Below are 20,672 nucleotides of genomic sequence, written 5' to 3'. Positions count from 1 at the left end.
TGGCAAAAAGGAAGAAAGCATTCATACTGTTGTAAACTGGCAAGAAAGACTGCTAAGCTGGACCAAAGGCAAAGAACACAGGAATTAAGCTGAGTGTGAGAACATAAGCTTCTTAAACTTAACAGAGACCAAGGTTACTATCTGTAACACTGCATTAATACAAAACTGCCACTATTTCTGTTAATTAAAAAGCTAGCTGGCAAAATCCTAATGCTAATGCCAACCTAAAAGCATCTTCTTGTGAAAATGCACTACAACAGAGAGTCACATTAAATGGCCAAAAAATTGACAAAAGTGACATTTCACTTTCTTAGCTCATGTCCCTGCTCATATTAACCATGTTCTGGGGGCGACTATTCCTTCCCCTGTGGACATTCCACAAAATATTTTAATTATTATCGCCAAAAATGTTTTCCCTTTTCAGGTTAAATAGCATAATGTGTTTGAAACGTGATTTTGTGTTGAGCTGCTAGTGAGCAATGAGGAGTAAAAGTGGAAGATTAGGAGCATTAATGCATTCCATTTGGATGATTAGTTCTGGATCATAAAATCTTCAACCCCCTTATCTCAGTATACTGTTGTATTGTGGGTAGTGTACAACAATAGTAAAAATAGCTCTTGGCTGCAATGGGATGTCCAGTCATTTGTACACACGACAAAATTCTCTGCCAGGCAGTTAAATAAGGAGAAATGCAAACAACACAACATTCAGAAAACACCAGCAATAGCTATAAACACATGATGCTAATCCGAGAATCTAAGCACTGGGTGAAGGAGACTGCAGTAAGACAGCTCCCAGTTTGTCTCCGGCTTCTTCCACAGGGCCTAGAAGTTCCAATTATATAACCACTGTGACGTAACAGTGTTAAGCAGAGCACCACTGTCTTTCTCTCTCAAACATCCACATATATACACACACGCACACAAGCATGCACTTACTGACACTCACTATTGGTAGCATCCTCTGCCACAAATTCCTGGGCTAGAAAGGCTGAGTTGCCATGGCTCAAGACAAAAGAGGGACATACAGATAAAAGGGAAGTATTCATAAAGCATAATGCTCACTTCAAAATTGGACTAAGAGCTCAGTCAGAACAGGAAATGATACAAGTAGGTCTGGATGATTTCAGAAAAATATCTAATTGCATCTGGTGGTTACGACAATGTTTACACTAAAGCATCATCCAGAAAAGCATGCAATTGTGCAATGGATTACATGTAGTGTGTCTGTAAATGTGCCTTCAGATGGCACTGCACATAAAACGGTACTTAAAAACATTCACTAAATAAATGTCACTTAACACATTGTGTCTGCAGGGGGTTCCTTCAGGGTCTCCGGTTTCCTCCCACATGGAGGTCAGGTAAATTGGCTTCTCTCATAATTGTCCTAGTGTGAGAGTGAATGAGTGTGTATGTGTATGTGAATGAGTGATTGTGAGTGCCCAGATATGTACTGCCACTCTATCCTGGGTGAAACCAAGTGGACGGTCGTTCCTGTTTGAGAGCATGCGGTGCGCGTTTGGCTGCCGCTTCTCGCCAGTGTTTGTGTGGATTGAATGTTGAGTGTTGTTTGTAAAGCGTCAATAGGTTTCTAGAAAAGCGCTCTATGAGTGTAACATTAAAAACGCTGATTACCAGGGGTAGGTGTAAAAGCCAACGTCTCTCATGGTTTTCAGGTTGCATTAGTGACCATGGCATGGGTGACTTGCATATATGAGATATTTTAATTAATTTGGAGGTAAACGTTGGGTATTTAGAGAGGTCTGCCTGCACTCCGAATGCATCACTATAACACGTCATGAAAAGGAGAATTGGCAAACAGCAACAATGAACTGTTATACAGAAGACTTTATCAAACGAGTATTGGCAAAAACACCACTTGGAAAACTTTAACCAGTAGTATGTTCAGTTCCCGAATGATTAAACAAGGTAATTACAAGAAAAGGTGACGACACAGTGGTAAACATGCCCCTGAGATAGAAGTCCACTGAGCAAGCTAAAGCAGTGTGCCTCATTATATTTCCTGCTTTTCTGGGCATTTTACAAGCTGTATTTTCATGACTAAGAATCTGTGCCTTAAAATATCTGAATGTTGGAAGAACGGTGGCACAACAGATCAGACAATTGTGTTGTGGTCAGACAATTCCAGGGTCCTAGGATTGTGGATTCAAACCCTAGCATGTGTTGCTGTGAGTGGGCCGGTGTCTCCGGGAGCTCCAATTCCCTTCCACAATTCAAAACCACATGTGATTTGGTCAATTGGCAATAAAAAAAGTGGCAATATGTGTCATGTATAAGTGATTGCATTAGTGTGTGATGCCCCACCCAGGGTGTGTGCCTAATGAATCAGGTTGGGTTCCAGATGCAGTGAGACACACAACCAGATGAAGTTGTTTACCGGAAATGAATTAATGGATGAATAGATGGATGGATGAATGAATTATCCAATGAAGGAATATGTGTGTAGATCACAGGCAACAGCATAGACCAACTGCAGGATACCAGAATAGTGCCACAAAACATACACAGAATCAAAAGACACACACACACACACACCTGCAGCCCCACAGTCGCAGCAGACTTCATTGCCGGGCATGCGCAGGACATCGTCGATGATGGCTTTGGTCAGATCCTCTAGGCCGTCCTCTCCTGCCGTCTGCTCTCCTCTGAACGCCATATTCAATGCCTCCTCTTTACTGTTAGTTAACACTGAGATCCAGCTGTAAACACACATTCACAATAAACACATTCAGAATCACATACAACTCATCATTGTTACCGCCTGTATTCTTTTAGTTTCAGCCTATTGTCTTACAGTTTATATTGCCTGTCAAATATCTGGATACACAGCTTATCACATGACTAAAAGCTAAGAATACAACACCACATACATAAATAAATCTACTGGTGACCAACAAACAACTTGTACAAATTTTAAATAGCCTATATAATCACCCAGAGTGTTTTGTGCCATTTCGGGGTCAAAAGATTTAAATTATTTGCTTACAGCAGCAGTTTGGGAAAGCGTCCAAATCCTACTGCTCCATCACACTGTTCTGAGTTTGCTTTAAAACATTCTAAAGGCTTGTGTCCCAGTTTGATTTTTTTTTTAAGTTATGCATTGAATTTTATTGTTAAAACCTTTAACATTTAACTTTAGGTGCCTTTTAAAAGAACTTGATTATTAATTTTAATCATCAGTATCATCAGTATATCACTCCCTCACTAAAGTGATGGACAGTGACAGCTCTAGATGAGAATACGAGAGTGAAAGATAAAAATGTTAAAGGATCACATTGGAATGCTCTTTAGGGGCTTCCAACAACTCAGCATGATGCTCAGAAACAACACAGAGTTACTGAAACTCACTGCCAGCAGGGAAAAAAGGTAATGAATGTGTGGGAGAGGAGGAAATGAGGGAGAGACAATGTAAATAGGGAGATGGAGAGAGAGCGCATGAGAGAGAAAAAGAGCGCATGAGAGAAAGAGAGAGAGAGAGAGAGAGAGAGAGAGAGAGAGAGAGAGAGAGAGAGAGAGAGAGAGAGAGAGAGAGAAGAGAGCGCATGAGAGAAAGAGAGAGAGCGCATGAGAGAGATAAAGAGAGAGAGAGCATGAGAGAGAGAGAGAGAGAGAGAGAGAAAGCGCATGAGAGTGAGTGAGAGAGAGAGAGAGAGAGAGAGCGCATGAGAGAGAGAGAGAGAGAGAGAGAAAGAGAGCGCATGAGAGAGAGAGAGAGAGAGAAAGAGAGCGCATGAGAGAAAGAGAGAGAGCGCATGAGAGAGATAAAGAGAGAGAGAGCATGAGAGAGAGAGAGAGAGAGAGAGAGAAAGCGCATGAGAGTGAGTGAGAGAGAGAGAGAGAGAGAGCGCATGAGAGAGAGAGAGAGAGAGAGAGAGAGAGAGAGAGAGAGAGAGAGAGAGATATTAAGAAGTTAATTGTGTGTGAAGAGGACTGAAAATAGGTGTGGGAAAAAGACACTGTGGTTTCAATGACCTGAATGACTAAGCACCTTCAGCTTCTTTTAGAAAAAAAAATCCACATATCTTGAAATCAAACCTCTTCCGGAATACAGTATAGACTCTGATAATAAACCCCAAAACTGAGAATTGTAGCTGTTGAAAGCTGCTACTACAGGACTATAATTATGACCTCAGTCTACTGTATCCTACTAAATTACCTTAAGCAAATCTACAATAGACAAAAAGTACTGCTAAATAAAACCCATTCTAAATCTGTTGTAAATGTCAGTTAAATTATATTTTAGGCAGTGTTACGCATCTTTCACACATGAACTCCGGAGAATTTCTAGAGAAACTTAGAAGTATCGGTTCCAGAGACGCCCTTGTGCGGTCTTTCACACCAGCTCACGGAGGGGGATTTTCTGTGTCCGGCGCGCTCTCACAGCGGGAAACAAAGTACATGCTTTAGGCATGGATTGCCGCATTGTTAGATTTTAAGTTTACAAATTGGTTCACGAGGGCCTACAACTGGATGGCTTTCTTTTAACTATCATTTTTAGTATTTTGGGAACATGAGGTTCTAACTGTGGCAGTTTTGCATGTTACATTTTTGCCCATTCAAATCTGTTTGAGCTAAAAACCTTAATGTCTTTGGCAAAGAAAACGTTTCATTCATTATCTGTAAGCACTTATCCAGTTCAGGATTGAGGTGGGTCCAGAGTCTACCTGGAATCATTGGGCGCAAGGCGGGACTACACCCTGGAGGGGGCGCCAGTCCTTCACAGAGTAACACACACACACACACTCACACACTCACACCTACGGACACTTTTGAGTCGCCAATCCACCTACCAACGTGTGTTTTTGAACTGTGGGAGGAAACCGGAGCACCCGGAGGAAACCCACGCAGACACAGGGAGAACACACCAACTCCTCACAGACAGTCACCCAGAGCGAACCCACAACCTCAAGGTCCCTGGAGCTGTGTGATTGCGACACTACCTGCTGCACCACCCAAAGAAGTCCCAAAGAAAACTTAACATACCTTTTTTCTACCCTCATCAAAAAGTTACAAATTGCATTTTCTGTATTGCTGAGTCCAGAGTAGCCATGACACTATTCCACCTAGGATATAAAATGTCTCTATTCTACCTAATACTGGTCAGTGGGGTAATACCATAATACTGAACCTGTAGTTTTAAGGTAAAACTATTACGCAGTGTTCCTTTAAATAAAGGTTAAAGAGAATAATCATGAACAATAATGTGTGACACTGAGAAAAGGCAAACTTACATCACAAACTCCTGTTCATCTTCAGCCTGGAAGTGATATGTGCGATTATCTGCAACAGAGAAGAACAATGTGGAACTGTAAAGTCACCTTTTTCCACAACCCCATCACTGAAATGTCACTGTATCAGATTTTAAGGGGCTGGCATCTTAAAGCTAGTATTAATAATAACTCAGTGATTTTAAAGATATATGACCTGTTGAACATGAAACAAAATCAGATGTGGGATAAAAATATTGAGCATAATTCATTCATTCACAGCCTACCCAGAATCACTGGGCACAAGGTGGAAACACACCCTAGAGGGGGCGCCAGTCCTACACAGAACGTCACACATGCACATGTTCACTCCCATGGACACTTTTTGAGTCGCCAGTCCACCTACTAACATGTGTTTTTGGACTGTGGGAGGAAACCCACGCAGACACAGGGAAAACACACCAAACACCTCACAGACAGTCACCCGGAGTGGGACTTGAACCCGCAACCTCCAGGTCCCTGGAGCTGTGTGACAGCGACTCTACATGCTGCACCACCGTGGCATCCTTGAGCATAATTCAAAATGAAATAAAATCGAACGGCTTAAAATCTCTGCTTGATCAGAACTGTGAATCACTGCAAAGAGGCACACAGTGGTGTAGTTATGGCAACATGACTACACCCCCCCCCATGTTTCTGGCAGGAGTCGGATTTGAAGCTGTACAAAATAACAGCAGTTACCACTGACAAGTGTTAGTGGTAAGGGCAAGTATGTATTTGTCCAACCATTCAATTTCTATTAACAGAGTCATGCAAATCCCTCCAATATATCCCCTCCAGACTCAAATCCAACCAAAGACGCACAAGAGAGCAAATCACTCCGCTGAAATGACAAAAAGCACAATTATGCTGGACCTAACTGAGCATAAACAGACAAAATAAATAAATAATTGAATAACAACTATTTTTTTAATAGTAGCAAAATGATCCTGCTGGCTCTGAACAAAACTGACTTGAGTTATTTTTGACATCAATGAAATTAAAAAAGAAATACTAACCTGAGACATAAGGACATTAATTTTTCTGATATTTCTTTTTTTTTTTAAGTCTTTTGTTTTTTATCATCTAATACATTTTCCTGGACAGAAAGGTGGAGGCATGCTGTAACTATTATAGTTACTACTATAAATACTGAAGAATGGCCTACATTCAAGAAGGAACTAGAAATCACCCTCCCTGGAGGTCTTAAAGTAGACTGGGAGGATACTTTGCTTAAACATTTCACCAAAATCACCACTTTTCCGGGACTACATGTAGATGTCATTAATTGCACTTATTGTATTCATTTTACACAATAAATTATCAGTAGTGAGCATATCAGAAACAGCTTGTAAACAAAGCGTTACCAAATATTTTATCAAATTTATGCCCAGGTTCCAGTAATGTATGGAACATTTAATGCCATTTATTTGCATCTTTCTTTCTGTCAATGCTGAAGGTGTTTTTTTAAAATAATATTTTAAGGGAGCTATAATGAATATGATTTATATTCACAGAATAGCCTACGTTTTAAATATTTAACATCATATCTGTGTATACTAATGAACTTATGTACTTATCATGAAGTACACATTAAACATCACGGTGTCAGTTTTCAGTTAAATGACACATTGCTTACTTAAGACTCAAGATTTTAAATGAATGATTCAAAGTTATGTGACAATCTGATACCTGTTTAAGCAACTATAAAAATAACTCAATTAAAACCAGACCATTTGAATTATTTCAGGTGCAGGAGGATTAAAGTGCTTTAAGACATACGGGAGATGAGATCAAAACACTTCCGGTCTTCACCACTTGGTTTGACTTGGCAGGTGAGCAGGTTGAGTTTGACCGGCTGCCTGTTTGACTGCAGACACAGAGAGAAAAAGGCTCCAGCTTTATACAAATTCAAAAACTAGATTCGCAAACCATACTTTATTCAGAATATATTTAGAACAAACTTTGTAAATCACATTCAAATTAGGGAAGGCAAACTGTTGTGAAAACCGTAAACCATTAACATCACATGGCAGTAACAGGTTTGCATAGTAGATGAACACGAAAACAGAAAGGTAGTGTAAAATTTAGTGTGAACTTACAGTAGCATGAGAAATGGTGAGAATTCCTCCTTTTACTGAGCATTTCCTTCGCTGCCACACCTTTCGCAGTCTGTGAGAGAGAAAGGAAGACCCTGATTACTCAACTGGTTACGGAAGTGTAAAATATTTTATTTACCTAAATAAAGATTAATGCATATTTTTTGAAAGTCAAATCCAGCATTGAATGCATTTCATTCTTTATAAATCTCAAGGTGAACATACTCTCATTTTCACAGTAAAACTTCATTCATTCATTCATTCATTATCTGTAAGCGCTTATCCAGTTTAGGGTCACGGTGGGTCCAGAGCCTACCTGAAATCATTGTGCGCAAGGCAGGAATACACCCTGGATGGGGCGCCAGTCCTTCACAGGGCAACACACACACTCACACATTCACACCTACGGACACTTTTGAGTCGCCAATCCACCTACCAACGTGTGTTTTTGGACCGTGGGAGGAAACCGGAGCACCTGGAGGAAACCCACGTAGACACAGGGAGAACACACCAAGCTCCTTACAGACAGTCACCTGGAGCGGGACTCAAACCCACAACCTCCAGGTCCCTGGAGCTGTGTGACTGAGACACTACCTGCTGTGCCACCATGCCGCCCAGAGTAAAACTTGTATTTTAAAATAAAAAAACTATAGAATACTATTTTAAATACTATAGAATATATATTTCCTCTCAAGTTATTTCCATTCACCAAAAAGAAATAATCCTAGGAGGAATTTGTAAAAATAGAAATACCCCTTGACAGAAATGTATAGCTTTATTTAATCACCTCCTTAAAGCAAGTACTTCAAGGGTGTTTTTGTCTGTGTGTGTGTGTGTGTGTGTGCTTTGTATGCCAAACACGCCTACCCATCACTCTTCTTCATCAGATATCCTTTCTTCTCACTCCCAAACTCTTTGTTACCCTGAAGCTGGTGCATGCTATAGCCACCTTGTTTGCTCTGAGAGTCCTGCTCAAGTATACACACACACACAAACACAAAATACACATACACACACACAAACACATAGACACACAAATATGCTTTGTAAATACACGATGATCCTAAGATAATTTGTGTTGATACTAGTCCTTCCCATGCACACAGATACAAAACTTCCTTCACTTGCATAAATCCACAGTGAGGATGATACAAATGCAAGTGAGACCAAGACTTACAGAGTTTCAGTCAGTATATATATATATATATATGTATATATATGAAAGTTTTTTTATATATATACTATGTATAAAAATATCATATATATCAGAAAAAGCTATTTTACAGAAGAAGGATAAAGACAAATTTCAGTGCAAGTGAAGATGACCAGAATTCTGGGTCATTTTGGACTGTTTCTATTTGACTAAGGGCAGCTAGTAATTTCAAACTATGTCAAAATGAGAAACTTCTAAAATGGAGATAACAAGGTTTCATTACAACAGCGATCATATGCATTACGCACCACCAACCACACTGCATGCTCAGCATGCCGAGAACTTACTCTCCTAGACTTCAGTCCCAAAATGCAGCAAGTAAGAGAGACACAGGATAAAGTTTGAAAAGCACAGCATGTGAAAATACTGAGTGTGTGGGCATGTGGGCTTGTGTATGAGTTAAGCTATGCGCAGTTTTAGAAATCTTGTTTTTGTTGACGTCTCACTCTGCAGAAGTACAAAAATGCTATTCCAAATTCGTTATTCCTTTTGTGTGCATTTAGCATTAACCTTGTTAAATTTAATTATTAACCTTTTAAATTCACAACACGGTTATATATACTGTTAAGATTATTAAAATTATTAAACTGCTCTGATGGCTTGCTCTGAATACTGAGAGCAAGAAATAGAGCCCAAGAAAGAAAATAACACATGGACTGTGTAACGTGGAACTGACAAGCCATTTTTGGTGCTGAAAGTCTTAACGTATAGACAAATAGGTATAACTCTTGGTATCTGAGGATTATCTAACAATATCAATTTATAAATTCATGGCCTTCAGTCAGTGACTCTCTACTGAGCAACTAGTGTGGCACAACACTGGTTACCAGCAAGGCCGACCTCATACTGGCTACCAGCATGGTACAGCACTGGGTGCCCCCCCTCTCACCTCTCACTAATTATCCTAACGTTAAAGACAGGATTACAGGTCTGTTCTGACCTACATAGACTGAAACTAAATGTGTAGATCTGACTCAGACTGAGCCTTGGAGGACACTGGACTTTCTGCCTACCTCCTTTTGGTCCAGTTGAAGGGAAGACTTGATAAGATCCCTCAAGGCCGTGAGCTGCTTCTTCTCCTCATCCTGAGTTTGCTTTATCTAAGATTCAGAAACAATTACATTACATTTAGGACATTTATTAAATGCTTTTATGAGTGACTTACAAAAGTTCTTCGTTGTTTACTAAGAGAAAAAGGAATGTAGTTATATATACAAGAAATATACAAGATAATGATCTTGCCAATAAATTGAATAGAGATTAAACAAAGTTTAGGCGTACATTTTCATTACTTGTAAGATTAAGAACAGCACAACTGTACAGTCACAACAAAAAAATGAAGTGGAAAAGTAGGGTACATACATTGTAAAGATCAGCAGCTAGCTTCTCTATGTACTGCTTGAGTTTGTCGGCTGTCTTCAAGCCATCTTGGAAGAAACTGAAAATAAATCATGAGTCATGAAATCAAGGTTCATGTTCTATTGGGCAAATCAAACCTTCTGACAAACTGTAAAAAAAAACTGCCAGATGATCCTAACTTTGTAATGATATGCATAAATGTTCTCATTAGCTCACCAACATTGCAACGGTTTTCTCATCATGATGAGTCATTCTTAATTGAAGAGACCTTTAGACCTCTCTGCTTGTTACCTGCTTCATGCTTAGGCTCATCTTCAAAATATTCACTATAGGTGTAGCAGGAGCAAGAATGAAATGCCTTAATTACGGATGCAGTTGGCTAACAGCTTGCAGACACTAACGACCTGCCAAAAGCATCCGAGTCAAACATGATGAGTCAGAGCTGCACATACTGCGGCCACATGCCTTCTCCCCCACGATTCCCCACTGCTGTTAGGACCCATGTGGGCATCTCCGCTGCATATTTATGAGCTCTAAAACTAGGTATGCACTCTTATATTACTTATGCTTTGATGACGACGTCACAGGGGAAAAATATATATCTGTATTTTTTTTTTTCATGGGTTTATAAGAAAATAACTTTAAAGGCCACTGTTACCGTACAGATTACTGTATCTGGGAAATCTTGACAAAAGCTTAGTGAAGCATCGAAGAGGGAAATGTTGTCTCTTGGTATTTCAGAGCTCCTCTCTGGAGCATGATGACATAACAAGGTCCTGAACTGCAAGGTAAGTGCTCTAAAATCAATAGGACGTTGATTCTGCTGATGTGTCTAAAGGACTAAAGATAGTGTTTGCACTGATCTTTCTCAACTCATCAGTTCTGCGGGTCCAGGGGACACTGACATTTCACCATGCAGCAGAACGCAGAGTTCTGCGCCCTCAGGGCAGCAGCTCTTAACCTCTTAAACACTGATTAACAATTCTTTACTTTACTCAAGAGGGTTCTTCACTAAAAATGGAGGGCAAAACAAAATCTCTTCATTTTCAACACATTCAAAACTTTCACTGATTAATTCTGTAAACCCTGTAGTTCAGCTGAAGCAAATTTATACATAGAAATAAATTCCTCTACTCTTAGCAACCCTATATGTTCAAATATTCATGAACTAATGCATGTACATGTATATCATCAAATCCAGAGAATTGCCTTCTCTGCTGCGTGTTTGAATCTCTTTTTGCAGTTGCGGATTTAAGACCCTGTTTTGACGGCCAATTTCTGGACCAATAGGAAAGCATTAGCTGGACCAATCAGATCGCGAGGTTTGTTTAACCAATCGGAACACTTATTTGTTGCTGTCAACCATAGTGCTTTTCCACCAAATGAACTTCGGTTCTTGAACTGGTTCCGTTCCTGTTTCTTGGAACCTTGGTTCTTTCCAGTGAACCGCCAATAATTATTATTATTGTAGTTGTTGTTTTAAATTTGTGAATTCCAATACATTTGTGGATTTTAGTTTTACGTGTATGTAGTTGCTCAAACGCAGTTACAAAGTCTGTTACATTTGTGAGTATTGTTTAACAAACTCAAAATCTTTTTGACCATTTTTGAGCCCATACAATATCTAAAACACATTTTTAACAAAGGATTTAGTAACTTATACTGTAGTGCAAAAAGTGAGATTCACAAATACCCTTGACTTCAGAAGAAATTTTGGATGAGCACGTAAAAACATATTCCCCTTTTATCTAAAGAACAATCAAATTTAGTTTACACAGCTGTATATAAAAAAACTACAACAATGATTATGCATAGTGGAATTTGTGCAATTCCTATTTTAATGATATAACTTACTTGCACTGTGCGTGGTAATACTTGATCAGGTTCTGAAGTAGATCTACGCCTTTTTTGGTCTTGATCTCGTTCACTTTGATCAGGTACTGAAGGAGCAAAGACACAGAATGGTACAGGAATTTATGAAAGTCTTGCAATGACATCTGCAGGCATCTCTAAAATTTGACACATTTTATGAAGAGGTCTCTATGTTCCTTGTTTTCCTCTGAATATTGCAGCAGTCCATATAATTGACACTGAACAATTTAGAGACAACCTGGAAATTAAATCACAGTGAAGTCAGCAATAAAGTCAATTTCTCCAGGAAATATCTGATGACTACTAATCTAATTCTATGATAAGAATATTGTAATACACTTAGGTGTTCTTATTTCAGTAATGGTAAGAAAGCCTGAGGAGGAGATTCTTCACATCACAGAGGTTGTGTGTCTAAAAATAGAATGCCATGACTATTCTCCAGAGAGGGTGGGGGGGAGCCATGGCCACCAAACAAATGAATAAAACATAATCATAATCCTGGTTTATCCTGTGGCAAGAAAATCCAGAACAGCTTGCTAGTGTCCCCGCACACCATTTTTGCATCTGTGCTCACGAATGGAATCCACACTGCAGTTGAGTTCTTTGTGTGCATGAATGCATTTTATAGCACACATTGTGAGAATGCCAATCCGTAGGCATTTAGATGTATATATTCAGTTTTCTTCAAGTCTAGATTGTTTGCTGAATTCCACCACAATTTTTCATTTGGTTCAGAGGGTTCCATACTACAACATCTAAAGTGCCACAAATAATACAGAAAATTATACATTAAAAACTGCACTAGTCCTTTTACATCTGCCTTAGTTGAAAAAAAAAAATCTAATTTGCTCTAAAGAGATAACAACCCTTTATCACAAAGCAACAAATATATACATTATATGGACAAAAGTATTGTAACACACATCCCAATCACTGGATTCAGGTGTTTCATACAGTTTATAAGAAAAAGAAAATCTTCTCTCTTAAATCTACAATCAAGTGGGGTGGTAATATTGAAGATTGGAAGCATTTAGGAACCACAGCAACTCAGCCACCAAGTGGCAGATTTTAATAAAGTACTGTGTCCATGTTTGTAGGACAGCTTAGGGAAAGCCCTTTGTTCCCACTTGGCTGTGCTCCATAAAGTCATGTTTGGGTGAGTTTGGTGTAGAAGAACTTCACTCCCCACACGGAGCCCTGATCTCATCCCCACTGAACATATTTTAGAAGCTGAATTTTCCAACATGAGTGCCTGATGCTCCTTTTTGTTGGAAGTTTTTTTTTTTTTTTTGGGCGAGATTGGTGGCCACAAAGTCCCCAAAATCTTGTATAAAACCTTCCCAGAATAGTGAAAGTTGTTGTAACCGCAGAAAGGAGAACAACTTCATATGAATGCCTATTGATTCCAACAGGATGCCATAAAATCTCCTGTAGGTCTACTGTGTACATGTCCCAATACTTTTGTGAATATAGTGTAGCTTATAGATCCGTTGCTTTGTAATAAGGTTGTATTCGACTAATCAGGTCATTGATAATGAGTGCATTGCTCATGTGGCATTATTAGCATCAGCTCATGCTACAGGAAGTATATGAGCATCTAGCAAATGTATAATATAAAATAAGGCAGGTTATTTAGGTACTTCAGTACTGACTGGGCTTCAAAAAGAAGAGGAAAAGCATTATCTGTGTTTTCACATGTCAAAGCAGAACAGACTAAAAAAATATTATGATGGGTCTGTACCAAAAAGCTAGGTGTGAAAACCCTCATACAGCAGCATTTCAGATTCACATACAGTTTAAGTATAAACATATCTGCATTTTACTCTCAGGGTGTGGCTGCTGAAGAAACTGTGGAGGATATAAGAAACTATTTGTGGTTTGGGTTGAAAGCCAGTAATAGTATATTCAAACAAAAACACACTCAGAGGCTTAAAAGCACAAAATTGCTGTGCAAATAACAAAAGTATTTGACATGTTTAATCCTTACTAATCATTTTGCTAAAGTTAATAATATCTTGGATTGAACAGTTAATGGAACACAAACAATTTTTCACTATGCTACACTACACAAATTTAAGTATATGAGCATGACACCAGATATATTTAAGATACAGACTGTTATTGGCTAAATGTAGCTCAGGAAATAAAAATAAATATATATATATATATATATTTGTCATAGCCTTGTCAAAAGAAAAGGCAAGGATGCTAAACTACTTCATGGGCTACATCCAATTCTGCAGCTGTCAAAAACTTTCTTAGAAATCACTTACGAGCCTCTAAAGGCCCATCACAGTGTAAATACTTGTCTTTTCTACTTGCTGAATGTTGCATAAGGTAGAACTGTGCAATCATTTAAAAGCTGAACGTTTGGTAATACATAGAGTAAACCAACACTGCAAATGCTGAAATATTTAGTAGGTGATGCACTGATGCTGCCTTAAATCTAAAAACAGCCTGCTTGTTTTGTAACTGAGCAACAGAAACTTCCTTCTTCAGTGTTACCAGTGACCACTCCGGAAAATAAGATGCAAGCAAGATGGTGATTACATGTGGAAAAACCTTTTAGATCATGATACAGAGTTCACGAGAGTACTGATGTTCTGTCAACTGCTTGCAAGACTTAAAAGCAATATTCACGATTTTAATCAAAATAAATACTGAGGAAGTTTCCTCATTATTTGCTAGCTCTCTTGTCTGTGTGCGTGCTCAAAGCAGGTCTAATGTGTTTACGAAGCCCAGGTGTCTGTAACTAGATAAAAATAGAAAAGTGTTTCGGCCTGGTCTGCTAAGCTTTCTCTCTCTCGGCTCATGGCAGAGAAAAGGAATTTGGAGGTTTTTAGACAACAAACAGACCACCAAACTTGGAAAAGCACAAACCGGCATGAGGATATTGCTCTATTCCTGACTGACTCTAAATTTGCTAATAGCTTGAATGTAAACACAGACCGAAGGTGCTAAAAACTAAACAATCAAAGTAACAAATTAGTTTCTGTGAACAAGAACAGTGAATAAAAATGTAAAAACTAAACAAATCTTCAGCCATGTACCAAATATTCCACTCCACCTTAAAAGATGCAGAGCTTCTGAACGTAAACAAACAAGAGGACAGCAGTTCTCCACAATCATAGATGGTGCCTTACGTTCAGCTATACATTAACCATGTAGGGCTATGTTCCCTAGACAAAGATTAAGACAGACTGGACAGAGATTACACCACAATACTAGGGGCAATACAACATTAAAACCAACCTGAAAACCAGCAATGATGTTTCTGAATCTGTGTGTTCATTGTGAGATTCCATCCAGTGTTGGAAAACCCCAAATTAATTGAGGAAATATGTCTCATAAACATTGAGAATCCCCTCACATTGATAAAGAAATACATATATATGTTTCCATTGGAATTTACAGTTAGTACAAGTATAAATAAGTGCAAAATCCCTTTCATGGCACTGACCTCACACATCTGGAGTTGAAAAAGGCGTCGCTCCTTCTCCATCTCCTCAGCGATTTCAGCTCCTGTGATCTCTGTCCGGATCATTCCATGCTGCTTGGCATGCTCTCGTTTCTCCTTCTCTATCTTTGTACTGAGAACAGACCACATATATTATACACTCACCCTAATGGACTTATCAATTACACATAAGTACTGAACAGAGAGACTTTAAACACAATGCTTTAAGAAGTCCAATGTACAGACAAAGACTGTCTAGTATCAGATCTTGATAGTAATATGAGTTGACAGGTTTCAAATTCAAAGAAAGGACTTAAATGCTGGTCAAATAAAACATTTTTACATAGGATTTTAAAGGGCTTCTCTTAAATATAACACATGCTAGTTCAGGTACTCAAAGCTACTGCAGTTTAAAGACCTTGGACAGCTGCCTACTACGATTATCACAAATGCCTGTTATTAATCATGAACTGCATAGTTTGAGGCTGAAAGCAGTTTTTCTTCAAGAAGCTCAGGTGGAGGCACTTGTCATAGCCCTGCGGTCAGCTTTGGCTTTTCGGTTTCTGCTTTCAATAGATATGTTTATTGGGATAAGTTCATTACAAACTAGAAAATGTACACACACACATACCTCACTACCACAAAGCACACATAAATATACATACACACTTGCCAGACATCATTAGTTGATGAAAATGCACATCCTCTACACACGTACTTATATTTCAGTGCACAATTACTGTTTATAAGTTACATTCAACAAATATGTTACACCAAAAAATAAATAGAATTTGTGCATTAAAAATGCATTAAACTAATTTAAAAGTCTGTAACATCAGTACAGAGCTTTATCTTAAATCAATGTCCATTTGGTTGAGTTCATGCATCAGAAATGTGCATTCATTAAATCTGTGTATAATTTTTAAATAGTGTGGTTTCCTGGCCTTACTGTGCAGTCACTGAATATGCTGCCATTGACAAATAAACTGACAAATGTTGCAACAGCCTGTAGAAAACAAGAAAGCACACTTACAACTTGGTTTCATAGTCTTTCCAGGCCTTGTCAAAAGGTTTTTTCAGATCCTGAACGAAGATGAGCAGAAAATAAAAAAACAGAGTAACAAAGACGTTATCAACCAGCTGCAGAATTCAGAGTCAAGTCTCCCATGTAAACAAGTAAAGCTGAAGATTGCTGCGTATGAAATGTTATTTTTGAAATGTACGTAGAATTTAATGCTAATTAATTACTGGCCAAATTGTGTATTATAGCATACAATGTATATAAAAGTCTACCAACCACTGTTAAAATGTCAGGTTTTGGTGATGTAAAAAATGAAGAAAATACGAATATCTCTGAATATTAATGTAAACATAAAATCTGTTAAATTCAACTGAAAAACAAAGTAAAACTCTTTTAGGTGATAGCAATCATGGTAATAATAAAAAAACAAAATGGTTACATAAATAAGCACACCCTCATACAAATACTTCGTTAAAGCACAAATTTGAATTTAAATTTGAAATCTGAATTTGACAGCATTCAGCCATTTTGGGTAAGAGTCCATCACCATGGTTCATTTTGACATGGCCATCTATGGGCCGTCAGGCCGACGCAGATTTTTAATTGGATTCAGGTCTGGTCTCTGGCTGGGCCATTCCAATACTTAGATCTTATTCTGGTGAGGCCATTCTTTTGCTGAAGCGGAGGTATGAACTGGATCGTTACTGTACTGAAAGGTGAAACTCCTCTTCATCTTCAGTTTTTTAGCAGAGGCATAAATGTTTTGTGCCAAAACTGACTAACATTTAAAACTGTTCATAACTCCCCCCACATTTATTAAAGCCCTAGGTTTAGTTGAAGAAAAACAGTTACAAAAGCATAACGCTGCCACCGCCATACTTCACTGTGGAAATGGCCTTCTTTCGGTGATGTGCAGTGTTGTTGTTTTTTGCCAAACATACTTTAAAATCATGGCCAAAATGCTCAGTCTTTGTCTCATCAAACCACAATACATTCTCCCGGGTTTTAGCAAGCTTGATGTAAGGTTTTTCACAAGACTTAGCCAGGCTTGGATGCTTTTCTTTGTAAGAAGTCTTCTGTCTTGCCACACTACCCCACAGCCCAGGCAAATGAAGAACACGGGTGATTGTTGTCACATGTAGTACACAACCAGATACTTGCCAGAAATTCCTGCAGCTCCTTTAATGTTGCTGTTGGCAGTCGTCCAGACCAGTTTTCTTCTTGTGTTTTCATCAGTTTTGGAGGAATATCCAGTTCTTAATAAAGTCATGGTTGTGACATATTTTACCCACTTGTTGATGACAGTCATTATGTTCCATGTTATAGCTAAAGCCTTGGAAAATTTGTGCACACTTCTTCTGATGGACATCTTTCATCAAATAAAAATTGTCCAAAATGACTTTGTAAATAACTTTTTACATTCATTTACACTGAAAGCTAATAAGGTTTTTCACTCTTCTTTCAAGTTCCCATTTTAGAGACACAACGTTTTGGTCCCTGAGAGATGATATGTTCACAGAATCCAATATATTTTCCCCTTTACTTTCTCCTCACTTGTTTTTTCTGTCAACTTTTTATCTAGTTCTCTCTTTCACTGTCCCACATATTTTAGTGGCTGTAGAGCAAATGTTTTCATGTGAGAGAATGAGTTATTTGAGAGAGAGAGAGAGAGAGAGATAGAGGGGGTGGGGGGTGGTGCATAAACCTCTCTTACCCCTTTCACGCCTTTCAGGTCTCCTTTCAGCAGAGAGTCCAGCGTGAAGATCACATTATGACTCAGACTCTGGAGCTGTGGGTGAAAAACTGGATTAAAATTTAAAAGCATTTCCAAAGGCAGAAAGGGGCAGCATATGCTTAACAGCAGTTTACTAATGCTTTAAATACAACCAACAGACATCATGAGGAGAATGGCATGGTGCCTGAATTTGAGCTTAAAGTTCCAGGGAACAGTGTAAAATATTCAAAATGTATGACACTAAACTTGAGTGACTCATTTAGCAGTGTGCAAAGGTAGAGTGATAAAAGTTATAAACTGATCAGCCATAACATTATGAACTCATCCTTGTTTCTACACACACTGTCTATTCTCTCAGCTCCACTGGCCACACAGGAAGCACTTTGTATTTTTAAAATTACAGAGTGTAGTTCCTCAAAGTAGATCATTGTATAATACAAAACATAGATAGATATATAAAAAATAGATAGATTTGTAATGCATGCTAGGTTAGTTTTTGCATTTTAGCTTAGAAGAACATAGTTTTTGGTCAAGGTTTGAAAGCAGGACAAACCACACTAGCCTTGAGATATGGGAGGATTTTGCCTATGTATGATCCAAGCCCCAGATCACATCAAAAATGGACAGTTATGCATATTGTTATTATGCAATAAGTCCATATTGTTCATTTCACTGAAAATTAGTGACATGGCATGGGTGCTTTTGTGCATGCTCAAGACTATCCCATTTAGAATGGGAAAAAAATCTAATTTATTTATGATCTTTAGCTGATATTTATTTCTGTGTGAAGTTGTACATACATGTATCTGCATTAAGAACATTGGTTCTTGTCTAAAACACTCTTCCTATTTTAAAAATATGAGAGAAAGTATAAATCAGAGGTAAATCAAGCAAAAAAAACAGCATGAAATTTGCTTGGCTTTAGTGAAGAGGGCTGTCATCTGATGCTCTTGGGCAGATCTTATCTGAATTACTGTGAGGCCGTGAAGGCTGGGTACTGCCAACGACCTGCTGCGAAGGCTTGGATTTCAGACAGGCCAACTGAGAGCAACTGCATAAAAAGTTTACTGCCTGAAAGAAGAAGGCAAAGAAGAAAAGGAAGAGGGGGATGATATGGGCCTGTGAAAAGAGGCAATAAGGAGAATGGAGAGGATGTGAATGGTTTGTAGCTAGAGTGCCAAAACTGTCCCCCAGCTAGAGCTCCATTCAGAACATGATCACTGAGCAAGGCCTGAATCTGTCATTCATAAACTGCAGCCCTCAGCCCAGCAGCCTGTGTGCGAATGTGTCAGAGTGAGAAAAAAATACAAGAACAAGTGATAAAGGAAAAGATAGAAGGCTAAAAAAAGACAGAAGTAGAACAAGTGAGAGTGACAAAGTGAAAGGGGGAGAATAAAAGATATTTTAAAAAGAAAAATGTGTGTAAATACATTTAATATGCTATCCTTTCATTCCAGTCACATATTTTTGTTATAGGCGCCATTTTGTGTAGAGTGTCCTTCGCAGTGCAGGATTTACATAAATAGATGTGAAAGATGGATACATTCACCTCATACACAACTCCTCTCCCTAAGCTGGAGAGGGTCTCACAGCATTTAAAAACACAGAAGGCCACCGCCTCTTCACGTGTTGTATTATAACAGCATATATTCATCAAAAAGTGCACTGCCTGGGTGGAATAGTCTTAGTTTCATTATCTGTGAAGTGCACTGTGTAGTGAGTATGGCCCTATTTGGGATGGATCCTGAGCTCCTCTCTGATAAATGACACAGCTGGGCAGAACAGGGGCCTGTGTAAAAATGTGACGTGGATAAATGTGACAGGGTTCCTCATGTACTTTTCTTGTTTTGAAAGAAACTATTAATCAATATTAACACGTCAGTTTTTTTTATTTACATTTTGCCTAATATTTAGGCTCTTCTTGTTTAAGAAGACTCTTATGACTCTTATTTGCCTATGAAGAAAAAAGGTTGTCTACGAGTTAACCGTCTGCAGAAAATGGAACAACTTGGGCTTAAACAATTTTCTCTGATGCTTGTACAGAAAATGTACTTTTGACATATTTTTTGGGAGTAAAGGGGGACGCTGAGAAGGCACTTATCCGACAGATTCAGCAGTTTTGTATTGTACTTGACCTGAGTCTGAGTGTACGGCTCCTATTTCAGAGTGGTAAATACCACAGAATGGTGCCAGTCTTACAGAGCACTCGCCTGCTACCAGACAGCAAAACAGCTTCACTTATTCCTCTGTTGGCTAACGAGAAAAGAATCCAGTCATTGCTGTTTTCATATCCACTGTGTATTTTATAGCACTGCATAAAATACTAGTATTGTGATTATACTGTCACATTTAGAGATTTCAATCCTCATACATAATGTTAAAAATGCATTGATGAGTCAGTAATATGACATGATTTAAAACTGGCCTACATTATTTTAACCAACATTATACACTTTTGATGGGTTTAATAAAGGCTGAGGAACACAGAACTGAAATCTGCTTCTCTCTGTCCTCTACCAGCTGTACCTGTAATTAACTGCTAAGCTGAGTCAGGTGTGTTTGAGAAGAAAATTCCCCAAACTATGCAGCCCTCAAGGACTCCAAACTCATCCCCCTCCCCACATTAAATCAATACAATGACTCAACAAA

At 38.6% G+C, this 20,672-nt stretch overlaps 1 protein-coding gene across 3 annotated transcripts in view; it reads right to left on the bottom strand.

The window, feature by feature from the left end:
- The window catches only part of asap1b (ArfGAP with SH3 domain, ankyrin repeat and PH domain 1b), an 80,546-nt gene that overhangs the window by 17,450 nt on the left and 42,424 nt on the right, over positions 1–20,672 (bottom strand). For all 3 annotated transcript variants that reach the window (XM_066646798.1, XM_066646797.1, XM_066646799.1), the window contains exons 6-16: positions 18,003–18,077; positions 16,301–16,350; positions 15,271–15,400; positions 11,793–11,878; positions 9,942–10,017; positions 9,593–9,679; positions 8,234–8,334; positions 7,370–7,439; positions 7,050–7,137; positions 5,253–5,301; positions 2,557–2,720 (exon numbers count right to left, since the gene is read on the bottom strand). In XM_066646798.1, coding sequence (XP_066502895.1) covers positions 2,557–2,720; positions 5,253–5,301; positions 7,050–7,137; positions 7,370–7,439; positions 8,234–8,334; positions 9,593–9,679; positions 9,942–10,017; positions 11,793–11,878; positions 15,271–15,400; positions 16,301–16,350; positions 18,003–18,077 — 976 coding nt within the window. The remainder of the gene's footprint in view (positions 1–2,556; positions 2,721–5,252; positions 5,302–7,049; positions 7,138–7,369; positions 7,440–8,233; positions 8,335–9,592; positions 9,680–9,941; positions 10,018–11,792; positions 11,879–15,270; positions 15,401–16,300; positions 16,351–18,002; positions 18,078–20,672) is intronic.

Source organism: Hoplias malabaricus, chromosome 1, assembly GCF_029633855.1.
Source record: "Hoplias malabaricus isolate fHopMal1 chromosome 1, fHopMal1.hap1, whole genome shotgun sequence".
In the NCBI taxonomy this organism is placed as follows: Eukaryota; Metazoa; Chordata; class Actinopteri; order Characiformes; family Erythrinidae; genus Hoplias; species Hoplias malabaricus.
This window is presented reverse-complemented; position numbering and strand designations above follow the sequence as displayed.